The sequence below is a fragment of the Dichomitus squalens genome (genome assembly GCF_000275845.1).
Source record: "Dichomitus squalens LYAD-421 SS1 unplaced genomic scaffold DICSQscaffold_3, whole genome shotgun sequence".
In the NCBI taxonomy this organism is placed as follows: domain Eukaryota; kingdom Fungi; phylum Basidiomycota; class Agaricomycetes; order Polyporales; family Polyporaceae; genus Dichomitus; species Dichomitus squalens.
The window spans coordinates 163846-181415 of NW_006766885.1; the positions used below are offsets into that span (position 1 = coordinate 163846).

The 17570-nt window shown below is 54.8% G+C and overlaps 5 protein-coding genes across 5 annotated transcripts; 1 reads left to right on the plus strand and 4 right to left on the minus strand.

Annotated features, from left to right (window-relative positions):
• Positions 1 to 771: 771 nt before the first annotated feature.
• On the minus strand, positions 772 to 1975 carry DICSQDRAFT_50737 (glycoside hydrolase; the record flags this gene model as incomplete). The annotated part of the gene is made up of 9 exons (XM_007361623.1): positions 772 to 794; positions 847 to 871; positions 930 to 1031; positions 1089 to 1154; positions 1218 to 1275; positions 1333 to 1418; positions 1483 to 1573; positions 1642 to 1821; positions 1872 to 1975. The coding sequence occupies 9 exons, from the start codon at positions 1973 to 1975 to the stop codon at positions 772 to 774; spliced, it is 735 nt and encodes a 244-aa protein (XP_007361685.1).
• Positions 1976 to 2642: 667 nt separating this feature from the next.
• DICSQDRAFT_50787 (uncharacterized protein) lies at positions 2643 to 3399 on the minus strand (the record flags this gene model as incomplete). Its single annotated transcript, XM_007361624.1, has 2 exons — positions 2643 to 3032; positions 3103 to 3399. The coding sequence occupies 2 exons, from the start codon at positions 3397 to 3399 to the stop codon at positions 2643 to 2645; spliced, it is 687 nt and encodes a 228-aa protein (XP_007361686.1).
• A 175-nt stretch (positions 3400 to 3574) lies between these two features.
• Positions 3575 to 4817, minus strand: DICSQDRAFT_98540 (TGF beta-inducible nuclear protein 1). The gene is made up of 6 exons (XM_007361625.1): positions 4781 to 4817; positions 4690 to 4695; positions 4600 to 4661; positions 4058 to 4542; positions 3781 to 3999; positions 3575 to 3726 (listed from the first exon to the last, which is right to left on the minus strand). The coding sequence occupies exons 1-6, from the start codon at positions 4781 to 4783 to the stop codon at positions 3719 to 3721; spliced, it is 783 nt and encodes a 260-aa protein (XP_007361687.1). The 5' UTR covers positions 4784 to 4817; the 3' UTR covers positions 3575 to 3718.
• Positions 4818 to 4994: 177 nt separating this feature from the next.
• On the plus strand, positions 4995 to 5974 carry DICSQDRAFT_50911 (Yip1-domain-containing protein; the record flags this gene model as incomplete). The annotated part of the gene is made up of 4 exons (XM_007361626.1): positions 4995 to 5277; positions 5335 to 5480; positions 5546 to 5727; positions 5782 to 5974. 4 exons carry the CDS (start codon positions 4995 to 4997, stop codon positions 5972 to 5974), a joined length of 804 nt encoding a protein of 267 aa, XP_007361688.1.
• A 236-nt stretch (positions 5975 to 6210) lies between these two features.
• Positions 6211 to 17237, minus strand: DICSQDRAFT_143756 (uncharacterized protein; the record flags this gene model as incomplete). Its single annotated transcript, XM_007361627.1, has 18 exons — positions 6211 to 7678; positions 7731 to 9338; positions 9389 to 9732; positions 9784 to 12471; positions 12528 to 12749; positions 12805 to 12926; positions 12980 to 13107; positions 13158 to 13329; positions 13377 to 13760; positions 13814 to 14143; positions 14195 to 14384; positions 14440 to 14885; positions 14943 to 15216; positions 15279 to 15497; positions 15553 to 15712; positions 15769 to 16588; positions 16642 to 17022; positions 17081 to 17237. The coding sequence occupies 18 exons, from the start codon at positions 17235 to 17237 to the stop codon at positions 6211 to 6213; spliced, it is 10113 nt and encodes a 3370-aa protein (XP_007361689.1).
• Positions 17238 to 17570: the final 333 nt, after the last annotated feature.

The window sequence follows — 17570 nt, forward strand, 5'->3', positions numbered from 1 at the left end:
CTGCGTTGGATGTTTGTCCTTGGACGGCGCCCCCGAGCTTTCTGAGGGCTCTGGAGGAGTGTGCAGAGTCAACCCCGGGACCGACAATGAATTTGGCCATGTGGCAGAAGCCTCACCTTTTAAAAAGGCCCAACCTGGGATCGACTGGCCGCGCATAATATCAAACCGCGCCCACAATTCGTTCCAACGCGTTTCCTCACTTGGGCGGTTCGCACAGTAGTCGCTCTCAAGTCCCGGAGTGTTAATATGCACAAGCAAGCATGTTTGAACCGACAGTGTATTCAGTGCGCGTGAGACGTTCGGCCGACGCGAGACCACAGTCCAAGCTGCAACCTGGTCCTTAGCGCCTATTGGTCAGCCAATCATACACGAGCTTTCGCCTCGTTCGGGCATTAATGGATAGCCCATGTTGGCCTAGTCTCGTGACCAGACGTTCGGAGCTCCAAGCGGGAACGAAAAACCGGGAGTTCCCGAGCACCTTAACGAACGTCTGGTCACGAGACTAGGAGATACTGCCTTCTCCCTGATCCTTTTGATTCATTTTTCGCTATACTTCAGGGTTTGGACGTTGAAGGGCATGTGTCCATGGCGAAATAACACAACCTGTGTTGCGCATGATATGCCAACTGGATCTTGCCCAACTTCAGTGGACACACTACTTATTTCTGATGACGATGACAGAGCCCATTCCTTTACCGAGAGATATGACGGCTATGTACACATCGCAGATTTTACATTTCGACGTAACCACGACAACTTCTACGTAATATTTCACCCCTGCCAGACAGCCGGGCCTGCAGAATTCATCAGCATCTTGTAGACGACCGTGGACCAAATTAAACGTACCGGGGATGGTGTAGTTGGTGACACCCTGCACAATGACGGGTAAACACCTGGTAGCGCGAAACAAGCAAGCGAATTGCACGCACAGACTCAGCGTAGACGTCGATGTTGACACCAGGGTCGGACATGCTGTACGCGCCGGGGAACTTGACGAGGTACGAGCCCGAGGGCTGAGCCGAGCCGGAGCCCTGTGGACAGGAATTTCAGGACATTACCATGAATGGGTCGAGGCGGAAGCTACTTACGGTGATAACGAGCTGCGCGCACTCGGGATAGAACTGGGGCTGATTGGAGGTGTGGATGGCAAGGAGCTAAGCAAGACGATGGTGAGTAACAACACCTTGCTGGCCAAGTTCAAATCCCGTTTATCGTACCTCATGGCGGATGAAGTACTCGCCGGGTGCCAGGGAAGCGGGGATGGTGGAGGTCCAGCTGTCGGCGATGAGGATGCGCAAGAGATCGGCAGGAATTGAAAACCAAGGTTGTTACCTGTTGTTGTTGGCAACGAGCTCACCCTGACCCCATGTGCCCGTCGGGAGGTCACCAGAGATCAAGCCGGCCTCGTCGATCTTGAACTGATTGCGACGCGGTGGTCAACGTCCGTCCTTCTCGACGGCAAAGCACACAATCTTTACATACCCACTCGAGAGACGACGGCGTCGCCGACGTGCATGCACCGTTGCAGTTAGCCATGTAGACCATGACAGGGCCAATGGTGTGGGGCCATTGGCTGTCGGCACGCACGCGCCCGTCAGCAAGGCGACCAAGAGTTAGCGCGATGTTCTCGCAGATACTCACTTCCAGTACGCAATGACCTTCGAGCCAGCGGGAACGGTCGCAGAGAGTTGACCGGAACCGAGGCTGGCGCCGTTGCTGTTGCAAGCGAGTGAGGGGTCAGTCGGGTCGGTGAGGGGGTTGTATGTGTCCCATTCGCGCTGGATGCTGGTCTGACCAACGGGCGTGTTGTAGGACTTGAAGCTACAATAGACTGTCACTACCGATGCTCAAACTGGGAGGCGGGGACTCACCCCTGGTAGGTCTGCCCATTGATGGAGTAACTGAGTACTCCACCGTGTGCGGCGACCTGGATGGCGCCGAAGGCGAGAGTAGCGAGCGCAGCGGCAGCGAACATGTCTAACACCTTAATGCTGAGTGTTTGAGCGGGAGATCAAGCGCAAGGAGACGTGCTTGCTAACAAGCCTCCAGTCTTATACGCACGGTTGAATTACATGGTAGATCCGCTCAGCATCGTCGGTTCGTGGGACAGCAGTGATGTGTCCGCGACGTTGTTCCGTCGTACTGTGCCTGGAAAATATATGGGAACTACCTCGGATTGAACGAAGTTGTTTGTTGCGACGGCGTAGGCGTCACGAGCACTTACCGTTGATAAAATGGGAAGGGAGGATGGTAAGCGAACGAGTGTTTACGCTGCGCTATACCCGGAATGGGCAGGAACAGATCCGAGAAGTGGCCTACTGTCGTCATGGCAGTCGATCAGGCAGCAACTTCTGTTGACACATCCTACTGACGAATGAATGCAGAAGCTCGCGCTAAAAGTGCTCTGCGCGCATGCCTTTCCTTGTGAAGCAGGCATCGCGGGTCGCTCGGACAATTGTTGCGGAAGCGCAGAGACTGCTGAGGGCTGCTGACGCAAACTGTCATTGAGTACGATCCAGATATACGCTGTCCATCTACGAACGCACATGCCCGCATGACTGTCCAATGGGTATGTTCTCGTACATTCCAGCCGCGCTCGCACTGCCGCAACGCTATGCGAGACCACGGGTTTGAACGTTAAACTAGTCGTCTTCGATGATCGTTATCCGCGGGGCGTCGACGACCGGCACGGGTTCCTGACCAGGGTCCGCAGAGGCGAGGGTCGACGCTGCGGGCATTGGACCAACGTCGTCTTCATCATCCTCTTCATCGCTGCCCTCTTCACTTGGCTGCCGGAACACCAATTCCTTGCCGCTGACGAGCCGTCGTTTCTTGAACGGCGCGGACGGCTGGTCTCCACTTGCCCCCGAACCTGTCCCGGCCGCGGTGTCCTTCCCTCCGCCATTCTCCGCGCCTTTTCCTTTTGCGCGCTCTTTCTTCTTCTGCCGTTTTGCCCTATTCTTCGCCGTCTTCGCCTCCGCGGCCTCCTCCCACTCCCGCTTTTTCTTCTCAAACTCAGTAAGCTCGGCTTCCTGTGCACACGAGTGGCAATGGGGAGTGAGCTTGGTTTAGACGATGCGGGGTCCGGGTGATCAGACGCACCTTCTGGGCCTGCTCTTCCATAAGCTTCAGTCGTTCGTACTCTCTCCGTCTGCTCGCTTTGTAGACGTGAAACTCGCCACTGCCTGCTCCCGCGCTGGAGCCTTGCACATTCTTCATCATCTCTCGTGGAGGCCGAATGGTCTTCTCCTTTGGCGCCGCAGGTATGTGGGCAGGCTTCGAGGGATCCTTAAGCAACTTCTCAAGCTGCGCCCTCTGCTTATCAAGTGGCGTGGATGCATGTCGAGAATGTGAGCCGCTAGGGGCGGGAGAAGGAGAGTGTGCAGGCGAGACAGACATGGTGGGTAGGAGGATGAAGTTGGTAGGCAAGCTCAAGCTAGAAATGCCACAACGCTCATCTCAGGCGCTAAGCCAGCGTCGGGCGCCTATGTCATATGTTCGGGAGGTCTCAGATCTCAACGCCAACCTCTTTCATAGCATAGGCGGTCGGCTGACCTCCTTGGTATAACTACAACACTATATGACTGTAGGAAACTAAATCCATAAGGTCAACCGTGTTATTACAAGATGCTACATATGACCATAGAATGCGATGAGCAAAACGAAAGCTACTGTACTGTGACCGAGGCGAGGCGTGGATGCTTTACCGAGGAGGTCATTACACGACTAGGGATTATGCGGTGAGCATGTGCGCAAGGACCAGAAGATAGAAGAACATACGAAGTACGGCATTGATGCAGCCGTCATTTTCGGGATTGTTCGTGATCTGCGCGTATTTGCCAAACACAACCTTTCCGCCAGCGGTGACCATGCCAAGTTCGGAGACGTTGACCTCGATGATGGTACCCTTGGTAAGCACACCGAGTTGAGTGTACATAGGGGACTGAGGGTTTTTCTTGACACCAAGAATCTGCAGTTGGAACGTTGCTTTGAGGTCGGCTGCACAATGATGAGGCGTTAAGAACGGCTAGATGAGGGAAAGCAGACGTTGACGTACGATGCGTGACATTTGCCTTCTTGTACCGCAATGCCATAGGACGAATGAACCTCTCCATCTTCACCGGTTTACGGGTGAAGCCCTCGCCAACGAACGTCGCTTTCGTCACCATCCGCTTCCACGCCTTCTTTTTGCTCTTCCCCGTCCGCATCACCTTGAACGCCTCGTCCTCCGCAATCCCCCTGACCTTCGGCAATGGGACCGCATACTTGGCAGCCTTGTCTTTCCGCTTCTCCTTGATCGCGGTCGACAGCGCCTTCGCATCCTTCTGACCTTCACGGTCGAGCAGGTACGTCGGCAGGGCGCCCTCAGGGGCGGACGAGGAGTCCTTCTGCTTGGCGTTGCGCTCGTCGTGAGCCTTGAGAGTCTTCTTCATCTGCACCTTCTCGGCATGGCGCTTGGCGTGGAGGATCTTCGCCTTCAGACCGAAGGCCTTTTGGGCGGTTGCAGATGCGCGATGAACGGAACGAGCCTCACGCTTGCGCCTTCAGTTAAGCAGTATTGTTAGCTGAGATAATATGAGAAGAGTGTAGGTCACGCACTTCCGTTCAAAGTAATCTAACCGGCGACCATGTCGCTTGATGTGCTCCTCGATATACTCGTTCTATAGGGGGAATGTGAGTGGGATAACCCTGAGGCATCTAAAGGAATCGTTTCACCTGAGGCTATATCACAACAGACGCATCAGCACTCTTTCTTGAAAAGGAATTCTACAAAACATACCATGGCAGACTGGGGACGAAGGAAAGGAACCTGACGGCAGAGAGCAGAAAGCAGGCGCTTACTCAAGACCACTGAAAAGTCTGCGCACGTGACAGGTGGCCCTCGTCCACGTCTCGCGCAGCCTACCTGTGTACTAAGACGTGGACCTGGTCTCATATCCCCCCCCCTCCTTAGCCCGACCTCGAAAACGACTGCGCTCTAGACGATATTGACGATGTGGCAAGAGAACAACGCAGCGTACGGCGCGTCCTCCTCGCAGTATTACCCCCAGCAGCCCGTCGCGCCTCAGCCTGGGGTACCACTCCAGTTCTACGCCCCTAGTCCGGTCGGGAGTACATTCTATTCTGGTTCGCGCTCGAGCTTGGACGGGCATGTAGGAGCACAAGGGTCAATACAACAGGGTGGCGGGGCGTACTCTGGGAACATCCAACCCACTGGAGGATGGTGGACAGCGTTCGGGACCGGAGGGTTTGAGGGTGAACCACCACTGCTAGAAGGTGTATACAGTAGCTTCTCTTTGGAAGGCATTCATGATCTCATTCAGGTGACCACAGAGCTCGGGATCAACTTCTCGCATATACGCGCTAAATCGCTCGCGGTGCTGAATCCTCTACGGCAAGTGGACGAGCACATCATGGACGACGCAGATCTTGCAGGACCCCTCTTATTCGTTTTCTGTTTCGGCACCTTCTTGCTATTTGTATGTCATCCCATGGGCTATCTCGTGTCGTCATGCTCACGTACGACGTCTGTTAATGTCACTAGTCCGGAAAGCCTCAATTCGGATACATCTACGGCGTCGGCGTGCTTGGTTCACTATCCATTTACACCCTCCTCAACCTTATGTCCGAAAAGGGCATCGATGCCTACCGTGTCGTCTCTGTTCTCGGTTACTGTCTTCTACCAATGGTTGCCGTTGGTGCCCTCAGCGTTGTCGTTACCCTCGAGTAAGTTTGTCTATGTGACTGTTGGGCCGAGCGTAGATTGACTTTACTTGTTAGTGGGACTGTAGGCTATTTGCTGTCAACGCTATCCATTCTGTGGTGCACATACGCTGCCTCAGGCATATTCACCGCCGTTTTGCGCATGTCAGATCAACGGTTCCTTCTTGCTTACCCCATTGGCTTGCTCTACGGATGTTTCGCCCTTCTCAGTGTATTCAATGTTGGCGTTGGCAACGGGTCAGCCAAGTAACATAATACCGTATTGCACTATTGAGTTATTTTTTGGAGGCTATCGGTCTGCGTGGAAAGCTCTGACTCGTCTGAACTGACAATTGGAACGTGGGTATTATAATGAATAGTGTTGTAGACTTAGTGCGATGAATAGAGTACAGATGTGGTATACCTCCGATTGACCATATGCAAGGAACTCCAAGTCCATGTATGTAGAATGTGTAACAACATCATCGACGTTACTAGCCCAGACCATCAAGGCGAATCCGTCGCGCTCCTCGTCAGCTGCTTACTGTACAACTTCAACAGCGCCTTCATTATCTCCTCCGTCGGCATCGTCGCGTACTCGTGCACATACTGGGGCAGGGAGTCCTCCAAGTTGAACCCGGCCTTCTTCATGAAGAACGGATGCATGACATCTGGCGTCGCCTCGCCCAGCTGCCGCATCGTCAAGCGCTCTATCCTGCGCGTTTGCGGCACATACACCAGGCCAGTCGTCTTCATTCCCTTTTGCGCGGATGACGATACGGCTCCTGAGGGTCCAGCGCTGCTGGAGGCGACCGGATCTGCCGCAGCGCCGAAGGTTGCGGCTGTCGGCGACATAATCTTCGAAGAGGGAGGAGGACTGATAGGCGACCTCCCGCTGAGTGCGGCCGCGGAAGTGCCATCCACAGACTTGGTGGACAGCGGAGGTAGTCTACTAGACATCGAGCCACGGGTACGTGAGCGAGTTCGGATGCCGGGGACTGACTCCTGAGATGCATCGTCGTCGCGATCCGTGGACGACAGGGGCGACGCCATCGAATCGTGCTTCTTCCGTAGGGATATGACTGTTTGTGCAGGTGTGCCCGCAGCCCCACTACGCGTCTCTGAGGACAGCTGGACTTGCTCCATCTCGCGGGCGAAGGTCTTCCGAAGGATAGTAAGCCACGAGTATAGAGACATGTTCAGCGAGATGTATATATCCTCGGCGTCCTTGGCGCCTGCTTTGGAGAAACTGGAGCTAAAGTCGTACTTGAGGACGCGCCGTGTCTCTCCGCCGTGGGATCCCTGCGTTTCTTCGGAACGCATCTGCATGTCCATGGCAGGAAGACCGAAGATGGTCGCCTCAGGTGATTTCGCGATGACTGTAGCGAGCCAATCACGGCTGTCTAGAGGTTGCTCCTTGGGCAACAGCCCGTGGTGGAGCTGGCTGATCTTCGAGATAGTGATTCCAGAGAAGAACAGCTCGAGATCACGCCGAGCGGGTTCCTCGCCTGACTGTATGAGTCGGTGCAGGCGGGCATGGACGTCTTGGCCGACGAACTGTGCTAGCTCAGGATCCCGCATCGAGCGCGGAAGGACGATCAGCCGTAGCAGCTTCAACTTGAGGCTCATCCGCTGCCCGATGGTGTACGAGAGACCAGCCTCGTTCTCCTTGAGTCGGGATTTTGCGGACTGGAACATAGCATTGGCGACTGCTGAAAGCGGATTGTCTGGCTTGGGAGCATTCACCAGACGGAACGCTCTGGATTCGCGAGCTGCACCTTCCCTTTGCGTCTCTAAGTTCATTCGGAACTTGTTCACATAGGTAACCAGCTTAGGCACGGTCCCAACGGTCATGATGGTGAGGACATCAGTCCCAGTGACGAGGAAATCGAGGGTGACGCGCCTCTCCTCTGCAGGAACGTCCGAGGACATTCGGGACCAATCATCGTAGATGTAGACGGATATTGGTTCAGCCCTACAAAGCAAGGTAAGTCACTTGTACATCCAGCATGCGACAAAATGCTCACCGGTACTGGATCAATTCATGATACTCTGAGTCCAACTTCACGGTGAACACTCCGCTCATCATTGAAAGGTCCAGCATTCGTCCACCAGCCTCCCTTGCGTACTCGTGGTCGTTCTGACGTATCGTCTGGAACTGGAAATCTGGCATCTCCGCATGTCCGGCCAAGTTGCCAGTGGCCACGACGGAGAAGTTGCCGATCGCTAGAGACAGCTCTGACAGTCTCTCGGTGATCTTCGTCCGCACAAGCGTGTCGTCGAGGGTAAGCTTGACCGCGCTGATAGACTGCCCCAGGTCGACATCTAGCTCGACTCGACGAAAGCGGATGAGCACAGCGGTAGTCAGCTCTTCCTTGATAGAGGATGTCGAAGTACTTGGGGTGGAAAGGGCATTCCACGCATTGGAACGCTCAAGGGGAGTCAAAGCTGGACCACTACTAAATGTAGGTATCCTGTCCAGCCACACTGCCCTGAAGCAGAGGACGTCCTGGAACCGGGAGAAGCGAAGGCCACCTGAGAACTCCGTGTCAAGCACTACGGATACGGAGCTCATAACGTGACCATCTCCTGGCTGGACCTTGGCGAACGCGATCGAGAAGTTGAGATTGCGAGCATCGAGCTTGACGCAGTCTTCGCTTAGGAAGCCATGCTTGAGTGATACCGTGAGACCGCCTACGGTGCCGGTGAAGGATACGCGTCGGGCTCCGGGAGCAATGTTGACAACGAATCCTCCGCTGTCCCAGTGAAGGCCAGCAATCACGTTTGCGTCCGGGCGGCAGGTGAGTAGTAGTTTCGACTGATCGATCCGAAGACTGAAGCTAATCTTCATACTCGAGACAGGTTCGGGAGCACGGGCAGGAAGTTCGTCCGAGGTAGGGTTCGCGATAGGTAAGAGTCCCTGCAGTTTCGGTCCCGGAGAGGCTAGAGGGTTCCGCGGACTAGTGCTCCGCATGTGTTCTTCGACCTTCGCCATGAGCTCGGTAAAGAACGGTAGGAGGGTCGGCCGAAGAGTGTTCTGACTCGAGTGGATAGTGCTCTTGAAGATCAAAGTTGATGGCTCCGCAGGCTGTCCTTTGCTGCCGAGTTTGTGCACAGCAGGAGTAGCTCGGAACTCAACCCACATTGATACTTCGGGTAGGTTGAACTCTTCCGGCCCACCAGAATCCTCCATGCGACCATAAAGCGAGGTGGATGGCGGACGACTACGAGGCTGGTGCGCAATTGGTTCTCTGGAGTGCATGCGAACCTTACCACTGGCAAAGGTCAGGGAAGCAAGCACATTCGAGGTGAGGAGTGCTCCATAGCGTTCTTCGGCATGTGCAGGCTCCAAGGGGGGAGTAGGTTCGCTGCTGGGTGAAGAGCGAGGTGCGCTATACGCCAGACGCTCGACGCGGTCTTTACCTCGACGGTAAACCTCAAGAAGGGAGGAGACGAAGTCGGGTATCGAAGAATCAACGTCTAGGATGAATCCACTGACTTCCGCCTCAATGGATGAGAGGCGAGAGTCCGCCACGCGTTCCGACCTCAGTTTAGCGGTCATTTCAGGATATATGAGCTTGTTCTTCGTCTTATGGTTCTCGCCGCAGAAATCAGCTGAATTGCCCTGCCGGAATCTGCATGACGTGAGACGATTGGAGCGCTTGGATACCAATTACTGACGTACCTCGAGACAAACTGGAAGGAGAAGCCCGTCATAGACGCCTGTCCACTCCGTCCGAGTTGCGTTCCGAACTCGATGGTCTTTACTGAAAAGAGGAAAGCACGGACGGTACTGTCATCCAGACTTCCCGAACGAGGCATCTGGAGGTCCCGAGCGAGTGTGAGCGGAAACGCCACGCCGACATTCCTGACTGTTAACGATATGTTGTACAGCTCGAGGAACGATTCCTCAGATGAAGCTTTCGGCTCTCCAATCTTGACATCCAGAGACTTCATGAGGCTTCTCGTCTTCTCCTTGAATTCTTCCAGCTCGGTCGCACGTTGTTCTTGTCGAATGAGCACATCGGCCTGTTTCAACTCAGAAAAATGTCAAATAAAGCAGCTGTTCAGGTACCATACCTGGAGGTGGTCAACGTAGTCAGCTAATTCGCCAATCGAGCTAGGTTGCATGACAGCGTGGATCTTGTTGACAGAAATTTGCAGATGCTGCACGCCTGTATCCGCCTGCCTGCCCATACCCGCTTCAATGTCCACTCGAACGAAAGCCGATCGACGTTCTCTATGAGCAGGCACACCGATCGAGGAGTCTTGGGCAGCAAGGGAGAGCGCCAGGTCGGACAGCCTGATATGCCAGAGAGAACGACTCATATTCCCGATGCCTCCACTGATGTCGTCACACTCTAGGAAGAGCGTGGATGTGAGTCCTTCCAGGCCTATGCGGAAACCCTTCATCTTGAACGAACCGCTGAACTTGAAGGGCTTCTTGTTAGCCTTGTCGGTAGGGAGTGAAGCGGGGGAAGTAGGCGGTGGCCTCTTCTGGCGTGTCTGTTCAATGATGTGGATGAGGTCATTGAAGTCTTGACCAGACTTCTGCTGAACAGATAGAAGTGTGTCCCAGTCAGAGGGTCGGACGGTAACATGAAAGAATTCGACCAGAGCCAAGCCCTCAAGACCACTGCTATCGTATTTGCCACGGAGCGTAATCGTGGGGAACGACAGTCTTATGCCAGAGTTCCGAGTCGGCTGCATTTCACTGCGGGACCGCGAGATATCGAAGACATGTGGCCCCATCTGGAGGCCGAAGAGATGGGCGCCTTTACGGCGGCTGTCGTGAAGCAGGAACGCAATCGTGTCGCGCACTTCCCAAGATAACCAAGTGCCGTGCATGACCCGGAGCGTAGCTCTGCAAGAAGCGATGGAGGTCTGGATCTGGAAGTTGAGCAGCTTGGGAGACTGCGACACTTGGGAGGACGAACGACTCGGAGCCTTCGACGAACTACCAAGTTCGTTTAACAGCCCGCGAACGGTCACCTCGATACCGGGCAAGTAGTCCGCACGCCAACCCTCGACAAATCGGTATAGCCGCAGAGCGCTTCGCGGCACGTCAAGATGCAGCTCGCCCAGGCCGGCAAGGGCGCGAAGGGTCAGATTACGGTGAATGTCCCGCTGCAGCATAACGTTGGTCCGCCCGTCTGCGAAGGTCAATGATGCGAGAACGCTTGCTTGCTGTGACGCCGGAGTAGCGGCCGAACAGGCTTCAAGGACCGCCTGGTTGAACATGAGGGAGTGATTTGTCGAGACCTCCCATACGAGGTGTTCTTGCGAAGGGGGATTGGCGAGCAGCGATGATGCGTAGGTGATGTCGGCATTCCTGAAGCGCACGATGAGCTGTTCCGCCGCCGCGGTGAAGGTGAAAGACCGCATCGCAAGAGTGCAGTCTACCGTGACCGACGGCGTTGACCTAGCAGGAGTGTACGGGGAATGAGCGGTAGAGGGGGGATTGCGTCCGGTATCAAGCGAACGATCATGCTTGAGTGCTGATTGCAAGGCAGCGCTATGTTGCCTGTAGTCTCGCAAGGCGATCTGCGTGAACTCGACCAGCTGTGGGTGGACTGTGGAAGATATGCAGTCGAGAGAGATGGACAGGGAGACGCGAAGTAAGGCACGACGCTCTCTATCCTTCGACAGCAGGTTAGGATGGCTCTTTCCAGGCGTCCATGTGATGGGTTGTACCAGGTCCCCCAAATGCTGGTGTATTGTGACGGTGATTGGACCAGCTACGAAGTTGCTTTCCGTACCCTCAGCGAAATGTCGCAAGGCTAGGCGCATCCCGTCTAAAGAGAACGACATCGTGTCATAGGGGAACTCCCAGAAAGGAGTCCGACGGGTTGCATCCGCTTCTCGACGACCACCAAGGAGTTCCTGTAGAAGAGTCTGCTGCGATAGGCTGGACGAGTCGTCGTCGCCCGCTAAATTGTACCATTGCGCCTGGAGGGTGTCGAGGACATTGTCGACGGATATGTCTGGTTGAGAGGTGTAGATGGTCTGACGCTCGCCCTCATCTAGGAAGCGGAGACAGCTTCGCAAGTATACCAAGAACTTGAATGTCGCATCCTTCCGCAATCTATCCGGAAGACCGTGTTGGATGAGGAATGAAGGCTGTATGGTAGATAGTGGGTCGACCACGGCTCTGTCATGCGAACTTTTGAGGACAGCATGAATGAGTTGGGGTTCCGTGATCACGACAGAGGTTGCCGAATGTTTCCGTGCCTCTACAATCCCTAACGACGCTTTCGCGAGGACGACAGACGTTGCGAAAAGATAGGCAGGAGCGGCATGGCCTATATCTGCAGAGATGACTCCGAAGGACACTGAGATATTGCGACGCATTATCGACGCGAAGCTTGGCCCGACAGCGATGTAGCACAGTTTGCCTTGATCCTGCCTGTATGAACCTCTAGAGGGCGCTTTCGACAGTAGAGCAGCCCGTATAGACGAGAACGCTCCAGAAATGTCATTTCGAGAGGGTTGGTTCGCGCCTGATGCAGTTCGCGCACGTAAGTGCAGCCCCTCCGTGATCAATTCGACCGCAGTGGCGCATGATTCGCCATGTTGTGCAGGCTTCTTGACACCGCGGGCCGTAGTCCCTAGTGGGGCGAGCGCATCCACTAGCTGCAATGAATAGACTTCCGCGATTGGGATGTGAATGTCGAATGTCGTAACAGCGCCTGGCGGACCAGGACGCGATTTGAACGCTTTGATGAATTGCATCGTGAGCACGTCAAACCGGAGCTCTGGGCTCAGCAGCTAAACACGAAGAAGGCCATCAACAAACAGTGGTTGTGACAAGGATACGTACGCACGTTAACATTGCAATCCTCTAGCAATTGGTTGAACACCGGTAAGATCAAGGGAGTCATCCACACACAGACGCCATGCTTCGAACGCGCGCGGAATATGGTCCTATCACAGTCTTCGGCATCGTCCTCGTCTACATCGGCCCAGGCAGCAGCAAATGCGGACGCAAGCACAGCATCACCAGTCAGTGGCTCATGGGTGACGTTGCGACCAGCCCGAGTGACATCCTAGAAAGCCTTTCTGTGAGCTGACGAACGGCGTACACTGGTTGGCGCTACTTACGCGTGTGCGAGTGAATGGTGACACATGCCAAAAGGACGGACGAGATATGAAGCGCCCTTCGTAATGTTTGCAATGGCCACTGTAGCGGTTGACCTGAAGCCAGGAGGGCCCCACTGAGGCCTCTGCAGGAATTGGGAGTGAGAATGTGGAATTCCAACGATATGCAACAGCCTACCGTCGAATGTGTCATCGTAGTCGGTACTGTAGTCCGTGGAGTCGGTGTCGTCCGATTCGTCGCCGCTTGTCAGATCTTGTTCGCCGTCACTGAGTACTTCAATGGTGATGTTGGCAGGACGAAGATCACTGGTATGTCCTGTAAGCGAGATGAAGACACCTTGAACGAATGTACTCACGCGACGCGAGCATCGCGCACGGCTTCTGGGAGGGGTTCTGTGTCTGATTCGGATAGATCTTCTCGCACTTGGGGAATAGGTATGGTCATATGGTCTTCAACTGTCTCTACCGAATATAACCTCGGGATTCGGATCTGCGGCAGGTAGAAGTCGCTGTCGAGGATCCCTCGACCTGTAAAGGAAGTGAGTTGCAACCAATGCGAACGATACAGGTCATACCCGGTCGCATGCGTCGAACGTTATTGGCTGGATCATCGAGAGAATACAAGATTTTTGCTCGCCCGGTGATCCCGTCCTGCGCGGCGACGAACTCCGCTTGCAGCTGGGCTGATTCTTGCCATCCAGGAGGCGACGAGTAAATGTCGATATCGACATCAACGTGAGCATCGGCCACTTCAATCCAACGGGCGCGGTCTTGCTTAGACGCGAGGAGCAGCTTGGCAGTCGCTTGAGGCAAGCGAATGCCCGTGACCTTGCGGAATGTCTTGCCAGCAAGATCGTTGGAGTCGAACCGCACCCCGTTCGGGAGCGTAAGTTCCATTGCAGCATTGTTGACAGACCACACGATATTCACTGCGTCTACGCGTACTTTCAAGAAAGTCACTGTAGAGGTGCTGAGCTACGAAACTGGATTATACTGGAGTAGATTGACTCACCATCTGGATCTGCAGGAATCGCGTATTCCTTCGCAGGCGAATTCAGAGGATCCGAGAAATTGAGACCAAAAGATGATCCAACCGTTGACAGGAGACGTGCCTCATAGGAGTTGAGAACCGCCTTCACGTCTCCGATATGAATCTCCCAGATGCAGACATAAGTCGAGGCGGCCGGACGATGCCCGAAGAGCCGGTTTGCAAGGATATCAAGGCCGTCGATGACAATCTTCTCCTTCTTGGTGCCGAAATGGGTTGGCGTAGAGAATAGAGAAGCGTTGTAGCAGTGCTCGTTGAGCCGTCCGGTGATAGGGTCAACGTTGAGCGACATCTCTGCTCTCCAGTCAGTCACGCGACGCCGCGGTACAGCTGTGAGGAGCATACCCATGTAATAGTCGTTCGTTCTCAGGTGGAGTTGCAAGGCCGGGAGGGAGAGCATCAAGCATGGCCCAAGGTCCTCAGGTGAGTTGTGGGCGTGCTCGATAGTGTATTTCTCGTATCCCGGGAAGCCAGCAGGGACAGCAATCAACGCGTTGTCCACCGCCAAGCTCACGGTGACTTGCATGGCATTTGACTGTCACGACGCCGTCAGCAGCTTCATTCTTGTGCGACCGATAGACGACACTAACCTGACCCTCCCGATATTGCAAGTGGATGGGATCCCCAAGTGGCTGACCCGCCTTACGCTTATCCAAGTACTCGGTGAGCGTAGAGAAGTGAGTAAACGATCCGAAGTAATTCTCTCGCAAAATCATGAGATATCGTATCGTCCATCCAAACGCCTTATAGACACCGTCTCGACCAGCAAACTCAAGTTTGAGTTGGTCCGCGTTTTCTGGTTTGACGTCGGCGAAGTAGCGATAGGAGCCGCTCATGTTCAACATGCCAAGGTGCCCGACCTGGTTTCGATCGGGAGTGGGGAAGAGGCTGAAGATGTTCCAACGGGGAAGAGAGAGGTCGACAAAGATGTCGGGAGCTTCAATCCAGAAGGAGACCGTGGATGCGTTTGGACGGTACTTCGTGAATGGCATATGTAGTCCGTGTGTGAAGTGAGTTCCACGCAGAGTGAGTATGGCTGTCCGACAGATCAGCGCTCAGCTCCCGTGAAGCCAAGCAATGGGATGCGACTCACCATTGTCCTCCTTGATGAGAGGCTTGTCGATGATGTTGTGATCGTTCACATAGAGGTTGATTGTGTAGTTGTGCATGTCGAGGTCAATGACGTATATCATCGGCGTGAAGAGACTGGGGTCGGTTGGCGGACCTGAGCTCCAGTCCTTCCCTAGATCAGTGATCATATTGATATGGTCCCGTAGCAAGTAGAAGCAAGGCTGCCGAAGAGAGATCGCGAAAGTCCATTGCCTCAAACCATTCCATTTGAGCGGGGTGGGGAGATGGCTTCGAATCTGCACGATACCTCAGCAAGCGTCTAGGTGGATGTATGTGCATGCTCTCAGTAGACACTTACGCGGCAGGACTCCGCGGTGAGCAAGCGGATGTCGTTCAGGCTTGACGTTACGGTGACTGTGTCCAGATGGACCTCGAGCATAGACAAATAGCCCTTAGAAGAGGCGATCATAGGAACGATGTAACTGATCGTTGAGCTGTCACCGGCGCGCAGATGTATGGACGCGGCCTCGCGTTTCCTGAGCTTATTCTTGACGTCAGCCTTGTCCCATTGCCAGTTCTGTTCGAATGTCGAATGAGCGATGGTACATCTTACTCCTCAGTTCCATGCTTGCCTTGGACGCTTCACGGAACGGAATGAGCAGCGAGACACCGTCCCTCAGCTCAATGAACACCTTCATCCCAGTCCACATTCGCATATCCCCGGGCTTCAACCGAGGAGTGGGCGTTGCGTTCGCATATGTGGGCGGGAAAAACGCATGCTGGAGTTGAATTCTGAAAGCAAGTCAACGAGGGAAGGAAATGTGATAGACGTCAATGCGCAGACGTACCGCTGGCGGTCCGCCCAGGGACCGTAACGGATAAATCCACCTCTGACGACGAGATCGATACCCCACTCGGGCGGAAGGTCACCGTTGCCGATATCGAACGGGTCGAGACTCTCGTCTTCGCCCTCCTGCCCTGCCGCCGGAGCCGGGACGATTCCTACAACGTCGGCGTAGTACAATAGCTCTAGCACCGGCGCTTCCAGGATCTTGCGGTCGATCGCATACTCCAGCGTCGCCAAGTCAGCGCCAGACGGAGTCTCCTCGTCCACGCTCTTCTGGTGTTTCCACCAGTTCCAGGTTGGCGGATGAGGCATAGACACACCATGATGCGAGGGCTTTGAGGAGGGGCTGATCGCAGACACCCACGCCCACACCTTCAACTCCTGCCAGATCCTCTGGAAGCTGTAGAACGAGAGGTACGACCTGCGGCGGAGGGGCGTACCTCCCGACCGGACGACGCGTTCGTGTATCGTGCGGCCAACCTCGACCATCGGGCTCGTATACCTCTCGTTCTCCACGTAGGACAGAGAGGGGTCGAGTAGCTTGATATTCAGGACCTGCTTGTAGAGGTCGTGTTTCGAACGTGCCTCCACGACGCCGTATGTGCCCTCGGCTCGACGGAACTCCGCAACGAGCAGGTTTGGTGTGGATGCATTCCCAATGGTGATAGCACCTTTGGTGGCTTCGATACTGATGGGGAGGAGGTCTTTGGGGTCGAGATTCGGCAGCTGACTCTGTACCCAGGACGCGGACCGCTTGACGAATGTTGGGGTATGCTTGTAAATGGAGGATACCAAGGATACAGGGGGACCAAGGATCGACGCTAAGGAATGATGTAAGTCGGACTGCGCGAGATGTCGGGGATTAAACGCATACAGTCATGTAAGACAGACGTCCTACTGAATACCTTCCGTACGGACGCGGCCCCATCCGGAACGGGAGTCGCAGCAGGCGTGCTAGGCATCTCTACATCCAACTGCGAGATGACGTTATCAAACGACGCGGTCCGGTTGTACATGAACCATTCGAGACCCTGCATGGAGATGTGCACCCTGCACGCGAGCGGCGAGCTGCTCTTGCCAGTCGTGTCCTCGCCGATGACGCGTGCATGGCTCAAGTCCTCCTCTTCTGCAGGTCTCCGCAGCCAGTATCTCCAGGAGAGCTGGACTTTGACGATACGGAACGTCTGGTTGCTCGAGTGGTAGCGGAGGTCCTTGATGAGTATACGCCCTGCAAGGGTGGAGAAGTGGATCGCCCCTGCAGATACCACATCCTGTAAGAAAGTTGCTTATGCAAGTCACGTACATATACGTACCAAACTCAAGCCATAGACTGGACTCTCCCTGGTTCCAGAGCGCAAGCCGAAGGATGAGGCTGAAGACGAAGGCGAAGAAGCGGTTCCAGAAGAAGAGGTAGAATATGGCGGACAGGAGTATGCAGATGCATACAACCAGCAATACGGCATTCAGCATGATGTCTCGAAGCCTAACAGTTCCGCGTTGGGTTCACTGAATACCAGTCCCAGTTCAAGACGGGATGGTAGGGATATCGGTCGCTACACTGGGGGCCAGAGCCTGCCTTGAATGGTCCAGAAGACCTGTCTGCAGCGCAAATGGTTTATGATGTTTGTCGCGCGATACTACAACCGGAAACAAGTAGGCCTGAAGGTAGAGATTTGGCAACCAAGGGCGAGACGGCAGCAGGGGAACCCGGAGCCATGGTTTGAAGCGCCCATCGAGGATGTACGGGCCGCAGGCGCCCAAAGGTAGGAGCGACGCTCCCTCAGCTCCTCTCCAAAGTCTGAT

Bases quoted from the DNA above. Each gene is read 5' to 3' on its own strand.
- DICSQDRAFT_98540 (XM_007361625.1), bottom strand. The intron at 4,543-4,599 runs GTGCGTGACCTA...GCTTAACTGAAG, and splicing joins TTAGATTACTTTGAACGGAA to GCGCAAGCGTGAGGCTCGTT. The intron at 4,000-4,057 runs GTACGTCAACGT...ATCATTGTGCAG, and splicing joins GAAGGCAAATGTCACGCATC to CCGACCTCAAAGCAACGTTC.